Here is a 16,998-nt window from a genome sequence, read left to right on the forward strand (position 1 = left end):
GTATCCAAATTCTAGTTACTTGAAATATCGACGGGATCAGATATATAATTAATACAAAAATACTATCTATTCAAAATTTCTAACACAAAGTGTGCAGATACCATCTAAGGACCGGTATAGGTCCGGTACCACTATATTTAACATCAAATTTCGAGAGTATAATATAGTAAACCTGCCTGTAAAATTGATACTTAAAATGTTAGATACAATCTTCCATTACAACGATAATTTATTCATTACAGGGCAACTGTGCAAGTACGTACGGGACTATTGAGAGTGTAATTTCTTACATAAAGGAGTAATTATAATTTACAGGACACATGGTAAGTAGTAATATTTATAATTTAGACCGACCACTTGGGTTTCTTCTGTCATTTTCCATTTATGAATATGAACAATCCATTTGATCCCGTCCTAGGTGGGAGTAGACTGCAATCTACAATAATTAATTAATAGTACAAAACCAATTGATTACAGAATTAGTTAAGTAGTACTAATAAACTAAAGGATGTAATTATTCAAGGTTGAGCCCTAGCTATAGTACCCGATTTTTTAAAAATAAAACCCAATTAAGCAATTAATTAAGACCCCATTATATTAGACGAAAGCAAGTACCATCATCATATGTAATCATGCATATTTATCAAAGTTCTTATACATCAATAATATAAATTAATAAAAAATAAGAGAGGGAATCCCAAAGCTATCATCATCCACATTAAACTCTAGGATACTTTTGATTCATTATGTCTCTTTTTATATTCTTAATTGTTTTGAAACTTTTTATTTTTTCTAAACCTACGATTAATTATAGTGCTATTTAAAATATATAAAAATTTAATACAACACGTCAAAAGAGTTTTTTTTTTTTAATGAATTCGTAACATTAGACTAGCATTTCTTGACGAAAAAAAAAAAGACTAGCATTTCTTCGAATAATAACACATATAATAGTGTATAAAGATCTAATTGACGAGAACCTCAAAAAAAAACACGTATTTGTATACATGTACGTGTGTTTGTTTTTGTGTTTGTGTTTGTGTGTGTCAGTGACTCAGTGCGTGTGTGTGTATAAACTAATATTTGTGTATAAGATAATTGTGATTGTTATATACAAAATAATATTGTGTATCAAACTACATTCATTACCATATATAAATAATATATAATATATCATCATATTTTCATTTATCAACAACAAAAAACATAATTTCATTTGTTATTATTAAAGTTTTACTTTACTATATTTTAAAGCCATAATAAGTAGTACTTTTACTTTGAAAATTCAAAAAATAGACATAATATAAAAACAGAGAGGTTGGTTATAATGTTTAAGTTTTCATTCATTCCTACTTTTAGGAATCAATTTTTTTTCTTAAACTCATTTGGTGACATAACTCAACTTTTGGCCAGTGGTGTTACATAGATAGTTCTTCACTTCTTTGCATAAAGATTTGCTATCTGATTAAATCAAATAGTACAAATTTTGGTTAAAAATTGGTAGCTCTTGTTGGTGTATATATATCTTCAAGGTGTTAGTTTTTGTTGGTGTGATTTTTTTTTTCTAATATGGCTTGTTTTTGCAGGTGAAAGATGATCTTTGAGCACAAAAAAAAAACTATAGGTCCGCATCGTCAGAGAAATTGAAGATTTATCTCGGATGTGGAGGACTCGCGGTAAATCCGACTAAAATTGAAAATCCTCCTCTTCCAACTCCAACAAATGCTCCTTCCTTTGTTCTACCTAGTTTTTACATTGTTCTTTTCTAATATTTAGGCTGTGAATGGAGACGTAAAAAAAAGCGGATTTCAGTTTGGTTTTTCGAAAACCACATAAAGTCACCAATCACATATTTTTCTCTATTATGTGCGGTTTTCAAAAAATATAGAAAAAGGTGTTTGCGTTTTTGCATATCAGGTATTAACCAGTGGACCGCACCTATTTTTCCAAACGATCAATTACCCAGCGGATTTACCAATTCCGCACAGGTTAAAACAGTTCTCTCTTTTTTTCTTTTTTATTTTTCTTTTTTTCTTTCAACAGCTAACCTTTTTTTTTTTTTTTGGGCTGAAAGCTAACCTTCCTTTTTTTTTTTTTGGGCTGAAAGCTAACCTTCCTTTTTTCATTTAATTTATGATTAATAAAAAAAGCTAAAATTGCCTCCACACATTTTAACAAATAACAATATACTAAATATGTTTTTTTAAAAAAATTAACTTGTTAACAATTCTCATAAATATTTTACTTTGAAAATGTGTTCTTTTAGAAAAAAATTAACTTACTTCACTATTTCTTCATAAATTAGAAAATAACTAATTTTAGTAAAAAAAACAGATCTATAGAAGAAAAAAAAGTTATAGTAAGATTTTATTAAACTATGGTTAAATTATTTCATATAAATTGTAGTAGTTATTAATAAATCAATATGAAATCTGCACCGCAAATAGTTTTTCACCAATCAAATTTTATTGTGTACCGCTTATTTTGTATAAACCGCACTTGTCCCGCAAACCGCATGTACCGAAGTTGATCCGTACTGCACTCTAAAACCACTTTCCCCGCATAACCAAATACGCGGTCACCATTCGGACCCTTAGTTTTCTGCTTTTTTAATCTCTATTGTCGGTAAAAAATTAGAAATTGGTATTACTTTTAACATGTTTACTTTACAAAAAAAAAAAAAAAATTTGTTTAAAAATTAGGAATAACAATGATTTTGTTTTTAGTTTCCGGCAAAAGTAGCAGGGGAAGAATGATTACGTGAATGATGTAGGACCCAAAACGTTTTGAAATAAATTTCTAAATTTTTGACCAAATTGAGTTTTTATAATTTAGAGGAGTGTTGGCCCCATCACTCTCTCGTCGACCTCTCCATTGTCTTTATGGAATGAATGATAAAAGAGGACACCTCACGTGGACTCTGCTGCCACAACGACTCTCTCCAACCATATCCCCTTCACATATATACATATTTTTCTTACATTTACTATATATTAAAGACTGCATTGTACATTTTTTTCATCTCATTTATTAACGCAACGTTCAGATTTTTCCATTTTTAACTAGTCGTGAAAAAGTATTTTCGTTGTACGGTGAATATTGTAGCCCTTTTTTACGGTGGCCTTTTTCGATTTGGATGATGAGTATATTATACATAGAGAAAAGAAAAATAATGGAAAAAAAAGAAGAAGATATAATTCTTATTAATGTTTACAAATTACAACGATGATCCATTATTAAAAATATCGAAATCTTTGGATACAGTGACAGATTTGTTTCGTTTCAAGTTTGTAACCCTATTGTTAATGCTGTTTATAAAAGTTTTTAGCAATAATTTCATTCTCGAAAAAATCTAAGACGGATATATCAAAAAGTTTTAACTCTTAACGGATTGATTTTGATTGGAATTAACGTTGAATTTTTCACATTTGATAATTGTATCAATCCATTTTTGCGTTGATTAAATGACATTTTCTTTTCTTCAACTATTAAATGATACTCCCATTGTTGACAATGACATTTCTCTAAGTATGATTTTTACTAATTATAGGGTGAGAGATGAAGCATATATAAATAAGCTATGAACAGTGTTTTTTGTTTGAAAATAAAAAAGATATATGCAATGAGATTTTTCTTTTAAGTTATTTAATTTTTAAATGTTTTTTAAAGCTCACCCATATAATTCTCACTCATGATCTTTGTTTCTTTAAGCTTTTCTTCCCCATTGTCTCTCTCTTTCTTATCCTCTCCTTCTCACTCAATTCCTTCAAACATCTCTTTTCTTAAAAATTTTCCCTTCTTGTCAAAAATAAAAAAAATCACATATAAATAAAAACCAAAACCCTAATTTATAAAAACATATAAAATAGTTATAGCTCCCCACTTATATATGCAAAAGCCAACATCAAGTATCTTAAATGTCATAATGGACGGTGGAGACAGCGTCGGAGGAGGAGGAGGAGGAGGAGACGATCACCACCGTCACCTCCACCATCACCACCGCCCTACTTTCCCTTTCCAACTCCTCGGAAAACACGACCCCGACGACAACCATCAACAACAACAACAACCTTCCCCTTCCTCCTCCTCCTCTCTCTTTTCTCTCCATCAACACCAACAATTATCTCAATCACAACCACAACCGCAATCGCAGCAAAAGCCACAACCGCAGACAACGCAAAAAGAGTTGTTACAAACGCAAGAGGAATCAGCAGCGGTGGTGGCAGCTAAAAAGCCGCCGTTGAAACGAGCGTCGACTAAAGACCGACACACAAAAGTAGACGGAAGAGGAAGGAGGATAAGGATGCCGGCGTTATGTGCAGCTAGGGTTTTTCAGCTAACGAGAGAGCTCGGTCATAAATCCGACGGTGAGACAATAGAGTGGCTTCTTCAACAAGCTGAACCATCAGTAATCGCCGCAACCGGAACTGGAACAATCCCGGCGAATTTCACTTCTTTAAACATCTCTCTCCGTTCTTCAGGCTCTTCTATGTCTCTTCCTTCTCATTTCCGCTCCGCCGCTTCAACTTTTAGCCCTAATAACATGTTTTCTCCGGCGATGCTTCAACAACAACAACAACGAGGTGGTGGTGGGTTTCACCATCCTCATCTACAGGGACGTGCAACGACGTCGTCTTTGTTTCCTGGTATTGATAACTTCACACCAACGACGTCGTTTTTGAACTTCCATAATCCGACAAAGCAAGAAGGAGATCAAGATTCAGAAGAGTTAAACTCTGAGAAGAAAAGAAGACTCCAAACGACGTCGGATTTGCATCAACAACACCAACATGATCAAATCGGAGGATACACTCTTCAATCTAGCAACAGTGGATCTACCGCCACCGCCGCTCAGCAAATACCGGGAAATTTCTGGATGGTTGCGGCGGGTGGTGGTGGTAATAACAACCAAACAGGTGGTCTTATGACAGCTTCTATTGGTACCGGTGGAGGCGGCAGCGGCGGTGGTGAGCCTGTTTGGACGTTTCCTTCCATTAACACTGCGGCGGCAGCGTTATACAGAAGTGGCGTTTCGGGCGTTTCAGGCGGCGCAGTTTCGAGCGGTTTACATTTTATGAATTTCGCAGCTCCAATGGCATTTCTTATGGGACAACAACAGCTAGCAACAACTAGTAATCATGAGATTAATGAAGATAATAATAATAATGAAGGAGGAGGAGGAGGAGGAAGAAGTGACGGTGGTGGTGATCATCATAATACACAGAGACATCATCATCATCATCAACAACAACATCATCATAATATTCTCTCCGGTATAAATCAGTACGGACGGCAAGTTTCCGGTGAATCTCAAGCTAGTGGATCACTTGGAGGTGGTGATGAGGAGGATCCGCAAGATTAGACACACACAAAAAAACAATTTTACGGTGGGATTTTCTGCCGGCGGCGGTGGCGGTGACGGCGTTCGGCGGCTGTGTTATACTTTTGTTTTCGCCGTTAATTTTTTATTTTCTGTAGTAAGTAAAAAACAAAACACGTGAGATTTTTTTTTAGTTTTGATTTTTTTTTTTGTTTACTTTGATTTAAATTTGATTTTTCTTGTGAGTGAGTGATTAAATAGTACACGAGATTTTTTATGTCAGGTTTTTTGGATTTTGAGGAGAATATGACACTTTTTTATCATTATTATTTTTTCCTTCTGATAGTGTCAATATCTCGATTTTCAATCATCTTCGTTTTCTTTATCCATTAAGAAAATTAATTACACATAAAGAAAAAATTTAAGTATTCGCCAAAAATGTTGGTTCATATCTCCAGACTCCAATAAAAAAATATACTAATAGTAACATCAAAGTATAACATTTTTCAATCTTATTGTTTTTCTTAGTAACATTACGTTTTAATTGTTAAATACAAAATGCCAAAAAAAATTGAGAAACTATTTTATGTAGGAATAAGATGGGCCTCTCTCTTGGCCCACCAATCTCTATCTCACTTGGCCCTTGAAGTAGTTGTTTCAAAGCTAATAGAAAATAGCAAAGTGTCTCGTTTGTTTTACATGGTCGAACGAAAACGATACAAAAAATATAAAATATCTCGTTTGATCTTATATGCTATGAAATATATTAAATGCTTTTTTAGTATGTGATTCATTTTATCTCTGTTTCTTTGTCGTTTGTCCCCACTAAACAATCAATCTGATTTTGTATATGATTTAGAGTATCAGAATTAGAAAGTGATCTAGTTTGAAAGACGCGTTCTATGTTATGGTTCACAATTTTCTTTTTTTTGTTAACCAACGTTCTAACAAAGTACACCAAAAAAGCTTGATTGATTCAGTATATATTCTTTTGTGTTTGTATATCTTTAGAAACTAATATAATATATCACCTTTTTTTATCAGATTTCGTTTTTTAAATTGAGAATATATATAACTAGAACATTATTTACTCTATAAATTTTTTTTTTACATGGTAAAATATAGTCTATTCACTCAACATTCGAAGTTTAAAGCATTGATTTGGTCGGTTTAGAACATTTAAATGCACCATATCAATTGGAATTCAAGAATCAAGTTAGGTTATGCATGTAACGCAATTGTTAGTTTGAGTAACCGGTTTTTCGTTCATGTTAGGGCCTGACTGGTTTAAACGCAGCGGTTGCGGTTGCGGCTGCGGGAGTTTGCGGAAGCGGGCGGTTGCGGCTTCAAGCGTTATCAAGCGTTTTGAACGACTGGTTTAGCGTTTGAAAATGGATGCGTTTGCGGGAGTTTTATGAATGGTAAACCAGCGGGTGCGGTAGCAGTTAAATAAAAAATGACCAAAATAAATAAAAAATATTACAAAAAATAGAAATAAAAACACCAATATATTATTATGATAATATTAGAAAAATTGAACATGCTTAATAATTAAAACCATAAATAAAGTACTAAATAATTATTCAAAAATAAAGAAATTTTGTAACAAGATAGTACTTTATGCATCTGGTTTAACATCAAAAATTGCATCAAGTAATGAGACAAACTGTAAATAACGTTGAATTTAATCAAAAAGCAAGTGAGTTTCTATTCGAGAAAACAAATCGAAACATATATTCAATCAAAAAGCAAAGCAATACGTAATGAAAAGAAAAATAACGATGCAATGAAAAATATTCAAAAAGTTACACATGAGGTGATGAATGAAGAAAAGGATATATGATACTTACGTTTGGTTATTGATTTTCATCAGTTTGGGTGGAAGACATTGAGAGAATAGGGTTTCAGAATATTATTAGAGATTCTGATGAGAACATGATACAAAGATGAAAGATATATAGGATTAATATCCCTATATATTATAATAATTATAAGTAAACGTTTGATTTTTTTTATTTAAAAAAAAAAATCCAACCGCTACCGCCCGCAACCGCAAACGCTTGCGGGAAGGAGCTTTTGAAATTTAGCGATTTTGAGCGGTTCGAAGCGGTACGGAGCGGTTTCTATGATTGTTACCAACCGCTAACAACCGCAACCGTCCGCTAACAACCGCTAGGAGGGTACTAGCGGGAGAACCAATCAAGCCCTTAGACGAGTTTTTACTTCTTCGTAAATTTTTTTATTTATTTTCATATACCCCCCCCCTCCATTTTTAATAGTTGATATTTTAGAAAAAACAATTGTTCTAAATTATATGATGTTTTTAATATAAAAGTAATTATTTTTTTATTGTTTTTGATTCTTTATATTATACAAATTATATTATCACTGGTTGAATTGTGTTTAGATAATTAATACTAATTTTTATTTTATATAGTAAAACGTCAACTATTAAAAATAGAGAGAGTATCATTTAAATTTATTAGCAGAAAGTTTATTAGTTTCTATTGCTAGAGTTAAAAAATTTGGAGATTTGATTTATTAATATTTTTCATTAGGATTTGATTGAGCTAATTATCTAAGGTTGAGATTGACAATAATTTTCTAAAATAACTATATTATACACGGTTTAAAAATCTATTTCGCATGGGTCTAATAAGTTTAACAAAAAGGATGGAGACAGAAAACAAATAAAAATAAATGTGAATGCAGACTATATAATACTATATCATTGAATGTATAATAAATTATACAAATTCAATAAGTAGAGAGAGATTGATAGTGGTGGTGACATGAGGACTGTAGCATTGTAAGGGTCGTGGGACCTAAAACGTTATCAGGTGCAGTGATTGTCGTGTGGACCTGATTGATTCTCTCATCTCCGTAACCAACGTTCACTTTTTCCCCTCACTCATGACACCAAAAATTCTCTCTTTTTTCTTTTTCACCACACTCGGTAATAAAAACATGGCAACACCAATTACTAGTAATCAAACCATAAATAAAACTACGTTATTTTCATATTTTGTTCACTTTTAAAAATTACATCTTTCTAAGGGATATGAAATGTAGATATGTATAATCATATATACATACATGATTCGACTTTAGGTGGTTTAATTACAGAATTAAAATTTCTACACTAATTGTTTGAAATTCGTAATAAATCAACGGATGACATTATTATCGTTATATATTTATAGATTATCATGTTGTCATTATGTAATATAGCTAATTCCGATCTAATGTTTTAAATTCGTAATAAATTTAATAAATGACACTAGTATTTTTGTACATAGTTATAAATTCTCACGTTGTCATTATATGATATAGCTAACTCCAATCTAAAGTTTAAAATTCGTAATAAATTAATGGATGATTTTAGCACCAGAAAATACATAAATATGCCATTTAAAAAAAAAAAAGTGACTACGTACGCAACGAGTCAACTGATTTTGTAGGACAAGACAGAGATGCAAACAATTTTAATAGTATAGTTGGGGTAAGTTTTAGATCACATGGGTTTAAATTGTGAAGCCATCATCGTACGGAAACGTAAAAATTGGTCCACATACGAAAATTACATTAAAGTATATATAAGCAAATGTACGATTAAAAGTGTCAACCTTCAACTAGTCACGGGGTCAAATATAACCATGTGTGAATTGTTTGTTTGTCTTTTTGATACATAATTTAATCGAATATATAATTGTTTTTAGTATCCATCTCTTCATACAAATATTTACCTTATTCTATATAGTGAGTACTTTTTATAATTTTATCGTGTGCCATGAATCCGAGACTTTTAAACTATAAAAAATCCCTAAAACGTGAGTAATTTTACATGGTGTCATGAATCTTGAGGATTCCTAAAACACAAACATAATGATTATTGTTATTACTTGAGAAACATTTTTTTATAAATCTCATGCAACATTATCACAAAAGATTGTTGGTGAGAAAGAGAATAATAAGCTCATTGACCTACGCCCAAATGTACTAACTTGTACCTATAGGTGGTCCTTGTTGCTATTGTTCTATGATTCTATCATGACATCGGAAGACAAAACCCCTTGGGATTAACAAAAAACTTGTTACTTAGAAACAAAAAAAAAAAAGAATGATCAATTATTGGAGACAAGATCAAAACTTTCCTCAACTTGTTCATCTAAACCTTCGTAGGGAGTTTTTGCAAAGTCTTCATGCCCGAGAGTTCCAAGCTTTACGCATTTTTTGGGAAAGATACATTGTTGCATTGATAGCTCCAGCAGCCAAGAAACCAGATACAGCTTGTCTTGCGCTTGAAACCATTACCCTTCGTTTCATTACATTCCCCATACATTTCGCTGCTTCTTCTCTCGAAGCTATACAAACTTCTCCCATAACTCTACCTATACATATATACCAGTTTTGCCATCAAGAATCAATAATCATGCATCCATTTCATCTTTAGGATCGAAATATAGCTTATATAACTCGAGAGAGAGTTGATACCTGTCTCACTCACGAATTTCTTCTCCCCGAGTGACTTCCCCATTAGGCTTCTCACTGATGTGGGAAGAGAATAGACCAGAGAACGTGTTGCTGACAGGCTAGAATCCTGTTCACAAGTTGAGAAGGATTGATATAAGAACAATCTCAAGACTGAGTTATATCCATGGTGAATTGGTGATGGAGCCTATAAACTGTGTATACCTGCACTAATTTAGTGTGACTAGCTTCAGCCGATGAGAATCTCAATAAGTTTTTGGTCTCGCACTCTTCAATAAAAGGCTTATACATTGACTGGAAAATATCAAATTGTCCCTTTACAATCTTGTTCACCTAAAGGGCAAGGGATCAGAAATCTTTTCACCCAAAAAATTAAAAATAGTTTATAATGTTCTAAGAACAATTTTTGCTATGTGATGTCCTAAAGAACATGACTGGGTTCTCTCTCACCTTATTAGTGTCCTCTGCAAAAAACATGCGCAGGTCTCCCATGTAAGAAAGGCTGCATATTTTGGCGTATAGATCTTCCTGCGCAAGAGTTCTGTGAGTTATAGCGTACAGTCTAGTGAAACTTCAAGGTTTCTGAGCAGTGAGAAGAAAACCAACCTCGGTGAATTTTGATGGTAAGAGAAGAAGAGCAGCAGATACTGCAGCTCTCTTATTAACAGAATTCACATCCTCTATGTCCAGATTATCAACAAGCATATGAACCTGCAACCAAAGACACTTTTCTAAAACATCTCATGTACCACATTTATTAGTAAAAACACCAAGTAACTGACATACCGGTTTCTGTAAACGGCCACTCAAGTAGAATCTATTCCAGTCTAGTATGTCCTGTACTAGGTCATGCATCCGAACAACCCCATACTTGAGCTTCTGCAAATAGCTTCACAAAGAAAGTAAATCATGCAAGAAAAATAGCTTAAGATTACATACAATGCGATCATTATCAAACTTAGATTGTTCACTAGGTTTTAAAAACTCTACAGTTCCTGCGAAGTTCTTACCCTGTCATTCCAATTGACAAACGGATTGAAGTGAACTCCAACTCCTACTTTATCGGCAACATTTGTAATCTAATATCGCGAGAAAAAAGAACAGTATGTTCAGTATTTGATTAAGCCGTATAAGCACTGCAAGAGTATGGAATACAGAGAGTAATAATATACCAGTCTGGCTCCACCAAGGTGAACCATCCACGAAGCATAGTGATCTGAATTCATTTTCAGATTCTTGGCCACACAATAAAAAATTGGAATTAGGATCCATGGGCTTAAATAAATAGCTCCTGCTATAACAATTATAATCAAAAGATATTGCTCACCAGAGAGTGCCATTTCATAGGATCAGAGACTCCAAGGATATAGTCCACCATTTTAGACTACACAAAGCAAAGGTCACATTTTTACACTCAATTTAGCAAACTGATTCAGAAACAGGAATACGCTCATCAAGGAGAAGACAAAGACCTTATCTTGGTTATTTGGATGCAATGTGGAACCATAAACACAACAGAAATCCACAGGAGGAAGAACACCTAAGAAGCTCGAAAGCTCCTCTCTTTGAGTAGTTTCCATTACCAAAAAAGTACCTTTTTACTAAATGTAATGCGTATTTGATTTCCCTTGAAGTTCCAGAATTCACCAGGGCAAAAATCTATTCAAATGAAGCGATCAATTTAGATTTCGAGTAATCGAAGTAAAGTTTCTACAATTAGGTTTATGAATCATTGTGCTTTGAGATTGACACAAACCATGGAAAAAGAGAGAAAGAGGAGGAATTCGAAAGTGTTATTGATTTAAGAGGACAATTGAAGAAGCTTTACCTGCGACTGCGAGTGAAGGCGGCGCAGAGAGAGGAAGAAGAACAAACGCCGTGAAGCTTTTTTTGGGTTGGGCCAAAAAGATTAGTTTCTAACCAATGTTTTTCCGGACCCGGACCGGTAAACCCATGATCCGTTTAATTATTTGTTCCCGGTCTAGCTTCAAAATCCTGGTACTAACGAACCGGGAAAATCCTGGTAAACCCGAGAATAACCGATGACCTTAATTATCATTTTTTTTTAAATTATAAAATGTTAAATTTATTCAACTAGATTATATAGGCGGGATTTTAGTTTTGATTTTTTATCAATACGAATCTTTGAATATAAATCTTATAAATTAAATTTTTTTTTTTTACTTTATTCATATGCATTATCTTTCCAAAGTACTAAAAACATTCTCTCACTTTTTACTACAATTTTTCTCGTTATCTTCTATGATTCACTCATCGTCTTACGATATCGACTCTTTTTCACCTTATATTGATTCACATATAATATACTCAATTGTGAATTAGTTCTCAAGAGAGATTGTATAGTTTTTCTCCTTCCTATATTTGAATACTCAATTCTATTTTAAACGTTGTATGATCTTTTTACTAAAGTAAACATCAAAAAATCTGAGAAAATATTTTGTCATAAGGTTTCTTTAGCCATGTTTTGGTGCATGTAAAATTGTTCTATAAACAATAAATTTCATATATAAACTCATTCTTATATATTCACAAACAACGGATTTTAACATCAAAAATTTTCACTTTATCTTGATTGTTTGAAAAATATAAAATTCTCTTTTCTAAAATATGTAAATTAAGAAATCATAAAAATTATTCTAGTTTTTAAATACGCTTATTTTTTATAACAAAATCATCCTTATTTCTAATTAATAAATAGCATTCTCAAATATTATTATTAGAAAGTTTTATTATTCGATTAAATTATTTTATTTTTATTTGTGCTGGTTAGGATAGTTTGTTGTTTTGTTTCAAATCACCTTCATTTTTTTCAATCTATGTTAATTTTCTAAACACACATTCATAATTAGTTTTTCTTTCTTAGGTATTCATTTTTTATAAAAAAAAATGTCCACTTTTTAATTGAGAAAACTTTAATAATATAGACAAATTTATTAATTTAACTATTTATATTATATTATAATTATAAATGATGATATTTATTCATTCCTTCTTATTTTTTAATTGGTATCATGAATTGATACTTTAAACTTAACAAATATATTCTCAAATTCTAAATATGTATTTTTTTAAAATGAAGTACTTTTTTTAGTTAGGACCTTTAAATTTGGTATTTTTAACTCTTATTTTTTTTAATTCAACTAAATAATTATAACTCTTAAAACGTATTGTTGTATAGTCCTGGACGTTTGGTTATCCAATCGGTTTCGGTTCGGTTCCATTCGTTTCCGGTTATTTTGGTTCTAGAGTTTAGTATCTGTTTGAGTATTTTGAAATTTTTGTTCGATTTCGGTTCGGTTCGGGTTCTTTTAGTTTTAAAATTTAGTATTCATTCGGGTATTTTGCTTCGAATATTTTTGGATATTTCAGTTATTTTTGAATATTTTTGGATACTTTTCGGTTATTATCTAGTATTTTTATATAGTTTTGAGGTATTTTTGATTATTCAGTCTATAAAAAACTAATATTTTAAGATATATAATTGTATTTCTGGTATTTTCGGGTATCCAAAATATTTCGGATTGGTACCGATTCGGTTCCGGTTCTTACGGTTATAGAATTTAGTATCCATTCGAATATTTTCAAATTTTCGGTTCGGTTTGGTTCTTTTTGCTCCGTTTCCGGTTCGTTACATTCGGTTCGGTTAATTTGCCCAGGCCTTGTTACATTAAAATATATCATAAGTTTATTTTTCCTAACTCTAACCATTTAAAAATATTTACTCATTATATGTTAAGACATGATTATCTAACTTTATATTTCTCTACTCTCAATTCAAAAGTTTTATATTTTGTGTTGTATATTTATTTTTTCGTTTTTTCATATTTAATTTATTTTTTTGTAAATTATTGATTTTTAATGAAAAGTAATAATTTAAAATGTGTAAATTAATTTAGTTTTTGTTTTAATAAATAAGATATGTGGAGCCCACAAAAATAATAAAATGTGATGACATGAATGCTGATGTGGACACCTTAGATGGAAAGACAACTCACCCATTATATATACAGATTTTTTTTTTAACATCAAATGCGTCGATTGTTTAAATGTTTTCAGAATTTAAATTTCAAAGAGAAACCAAAGATGATGAGAGCTTCGTTCTTATCTTGATGCGAACCAAATCGTCGCATATAACTGTTTCTTTGCTCTCTTATAGAAGATGTCAGTGCTTCAAACTTGTTTATCTAGTCATTGGACCAATTGAGTTGAGGAAGTTGGAGCTTCTCCATACTTTCTACTATTCCGTTTTTTCTATAACATATGAACCGTGAGCTGAAATGTGTATCTCTTCAAGAACAAACAATATTTACCTACCCATATACTCATCTGTCAGGAGCTTGAGAATATTATCCCATCTTGTTGTGAATTTTTGAGAAAAAATCTTATTTGTTAGTCGCGACCAGACTTTCGCCGAGTATAGATATATGAAAAACAAGTGGCTGCGATTTTCTAAAGGTTCTTCACAAAAAGTACAAGAAAGATCTATTCCACCATTCCAACTTAACATTATACTTAACCGATTTTTTTAACCGTCTTATTTTCTTCTCATCATTTTATTTATTTCCAAATAAGATTCTGGGATGAAGAGAAAGAGAGGCGTTCCGATTTTTTAACCGTCTTAGGTCCTGTTCGTTTGCTTATTTGGGATATGCATCCAAATGGTTCATCCAAATAGTCTATTTGACTAATCCATCTGAATGATGTTCGTTTCCATTTTTTGTGGTTCAGTTGGATGATCCATCTAACTACTTTTCTTTAAAATTTTGTTTGTTTGTTCAGCTGAATGATCCATCTAAATGTTTTTGATATGAAAATGACTAAAATGCCTATGTTTTCATCTAATTATATTTAAATTTTAATCTAACCATATTAATTACCGATCAAATATATATTTACAATCAAATAAATTTCAAATTATTATATTTGACATTTAAATTTCTATTTTCATGATTTTTTTTTTTTTATATATAAGAACCAAAGCATATGCTATGAAATTAAACAACAACCAACATAAACCAAACAAACTCCAAATTATCTAAGTTTTCTTTCTCACCACGAAAACCTCACTTACAAGCTGCTTAAGATTCTCTAACTACATTAAAATATTACAAATCCGATTCTAAGTTAAGAAACAATAAAATCATGAACACAAACACAAGTTCGAGAATAATTAAAGCTGGAAATATTTACTCATCCTAATATCTACACAGAGCATAAAAACTACAAGGATCTACCACCAAATAGCACTACATATAAAGGAAATTAGAAAATCCAAATAACAAATAGCTAATCAATCTCAGTTGTTCAACCCATTGCAGATAATGCATCCAAAAATTTCTCTGATCACTCATACAAACACCAAGACCAAGCAACTTTTAGCTATAGCCTACCAGCAAGATAAGATCTTTGCAATGAGAATGATACTACAAAACGTATCTGAATCAATCAATTCCAAATGATCAGAAGATTTCAGCTTTAAGATAATGCATCGTTTCAGCTTTCAAACATATAAAATAGAACCATATAAGATAGAAGCTTTCGGCTTTCAACAACAATCAACAATAGATGACAATAAATCCAAGCCAAAAGTAAAGTGCAATAGAAAGCAGAAACGATCAGATTCATCATATCTTCTAAAATTATGACATGATAAACTTCTAAAAGGAGACGATAATTGAATAATATGTCTAGTAGATTCATCATATCTTCCGCTGACATATGAGTTTGATACTAAGCAATAACTAAAATTCTTTAATCAGCTGCATCAAGGAACACAAAAGCTAAGCACCATTTTATAGCTTTGACACTTTGAAATGACAAATAGCAACTAAAGGGACAACAAACACAAACCCTAGCTGAGGTAAAAGTAAGCTCTATATTCAGTATCTTGCAACCTGAATACAATCAACAAACCATAGAAAAATAAGCAAACAGAGTTCAAGCTCCTTAATAAGCAACGACGCCCAAGAGAAGTGCCAAAACAAAAGCCAATAATCAAACCCATGAACTATAAGAATCAAATACACGACTAAGAATCCAATAATCAAACCCATGAACTATAAGAATCCAATAATCAAACCCATGAAAAATTATAGCCGCTCAAATACACACAAATAATTCTATGAAAAACCCATGAAAGATTATAGCCTATAAGCATCATAAACTCAATACAAAACCTATGAATCTTACCTTAAACTAACGGCGAGAGATTCGGCGGAGAGAACGGCGAGAGATCCGGCGGAGAGAAACGGTCGGCGAAGTGGACGGCCGGCGAGAGATCCGGCGGAGAGAGAGAGCTGATTTTGTTTGTAAAGAGAACAAAAACAGAGAATCGTCGACGAATGAAAGAGAAGAGGATTAGGTTTTAGGAGTGAAATTTTCTAAACTAAGTAGGGGTATTTAGGTCATTTTCTATTTTAGACTGAATCAGCTCCAGTTAACTGCTCCGATCAGACTCAGCCGGATTCCAATCATTTTTTGGATGAGTTTATTAAAAATCATCCAACTGCTCCATCTCACTGCACTGTTAAATTGCTCTAAACGAACATCAATATTCATCTCCATTCAGCTGGATCATCTGAATGGAGAAACGAACAGCACCTTAGTAGAATTACGTTATTTCTTTTTAATTCACAATTTCATATATCTTCAGTTCTTCATTACCCATTAAAAATAATTTACTTTTTTGGGTCAAAAGTTAAAATTTTATTACGCCAACAAAAATGTAAAGACTAATCATATTCATATAACCTTCATTCAATAAATGGCTCATGGGTGAAGAAGGTGGTGGGTAGTAGCGTGGGGGGGAGGTTACTCCCAGAGAGAGTGATAGATGATGGCTTCGTGACGGAGAGATTGCATCTGACTTTCCCGGATGGTGAGGATGGGGAACCAGAGATTACAATCGAGAGGGAAGTTTTGGAAGCCATGAATGGTCTTTGGAAGCAGTGCATGATTGTGAAGGTACTCGGGAGGAACGTTTCGATTGCAGCCCTTAACCGTAAGCTGAGGGAGTTGTGGAATCCGAAAGGTATGATGTCGGTTATGGACTTGCCTCGCCAGTTCTTTATGGTTCGGTTCGGGTTGGAGGAGGAGTATCTCGCGGCCTTAACGGGAGGACCATGGAGAGCGTGTGGGAGTCATCTTACAGTTCAAGCGTGGTCACC

The 16,998-nt window shown here is 32.5% G+C and overlaps 2 protein-coding genes across 3 annotated transcripts; one reads left to right on the top strand and one right to left on the bottom strand.

The window, feature by feature from the left end:
• The first annotated feature begins 3,678 nt into the window (after window positions 1-3,678).
• On the top strand, window positions 3,679-5,646 carry LOC9311923 (transcription factor TCP14). Its single transcript, XM_021025619.1, has one exon. The coding sequence runs from the start codon at window positions 3,890-3,892 to the stop codon at window positions 5,360-5,362; it is 1,473 nt and encodes a 490-aa protein (XP_020881278.1). The 5' UTR covers window positions 3,679-3,889; the 3' UTR covers window positions 5,363-5,646.
• Window positions 5,647-9,192: 3,546 nt separating this feature from the next.
• On the bottom strand, window positions 9,193-16,343 carry LOC9311924 (phosphatidate cytidylyltransferase, mitochondrial). 2 transcript variants are annotated; one of them, XM_021025763.1, is made up of 12 exons: window positions 16,022-16,343; window positions 11,640-11,831; window positions 11,284-11,470; window positions 11,139-11,195; window positions 10,984-11,046; window positions 10,822-10,890; window positions 10,598-10,690; window positions 10,418-10,522; window positions 10,262-10,339; window positions 10,016-10,144; window positions 9,815-9,920; window positions 9,193-9,711 (listed from the first exon to the last, which is right to left on the bottom strand). In XM_021025763.1, exons 3-12 carry the CDS (start codon window positions 11,389-11,391, stop codon window positions 9,521-9,523), a joined length of 999 nt encoding a protein of 332 aa, XP_020881422.1. In that variant the 5' UTR covers window positions 11,392-11,470; window positions 11,640-11,831; window positions 16,022-16,343; the 3' UTR covers window positions 9,193-9,520. The 2 variants fall into 2 exon arrangements, with proteins under 2 accessions (XP_020881422.1, XP_020881423.1); XM_021025764.1 differs by lacking the exons at window positions 11,139-11,195; window positions 11,284-11,470; window positions 11,640-11,831; window positions 16,022-16,343 and having other exon boundaries at window positions 10,598-10,700; window positions 10,984-11,005.
• Window positions 16,344-16,998: the final 655 nt, after the last annotated feature.

The sequence above is a fragment of the Arabidopsis lyrata genome, assembly GCF_000004255.2.
Source record: "Arabidopsis lyrata subsp. lyrata unplaced genomic scaffold ARALYscaffold_5, whole genome shotgun sequence".
NCBI classification, from domain to species: domain Eukaryota; kingdom Viridiplantae; phylum Streptophyta; class Magnoliopsida; order Brassicales; family Brassicaceae; genus Arabidopsis; species Arabidopsis lyrata.

What these genes read in the sequence shown, in the direction of transcription:
- LOC9311923 (XM_021025619.1), top strand. Translation starts at nt 3,890, where the DNA reads ATGCAAAAGCCAACATCAAGTATCTTAAATGTCATAATGGACGGTGGA.
- LOC9311924 (XM_021025763.1), bottom strand. Translation starts at nt 11,391, where the DNA reads ATGGAAACTACTCAAAGAGAGGAGCTTTCGAGCTTCTTAGGTGTTCTT. An exon ending in CTATGAAATGGCACTCTCTG is followed by an intron (nt 11,047 to 11,138) that starts GTGAGCAATATC and finishes TGTGTGGCCAAG; the next exon opens with AATCTGAAAATGAATTCAGA. An exon ending in TTGCAGAGGACACTAATAAG is followed by an intron (nt 10,145 to 10,261) that starts GTGAGAGAGAAC and finishes CTTGCCCTTTAG; the next exon opens with GTGAACAAGATTGTAAAGGG.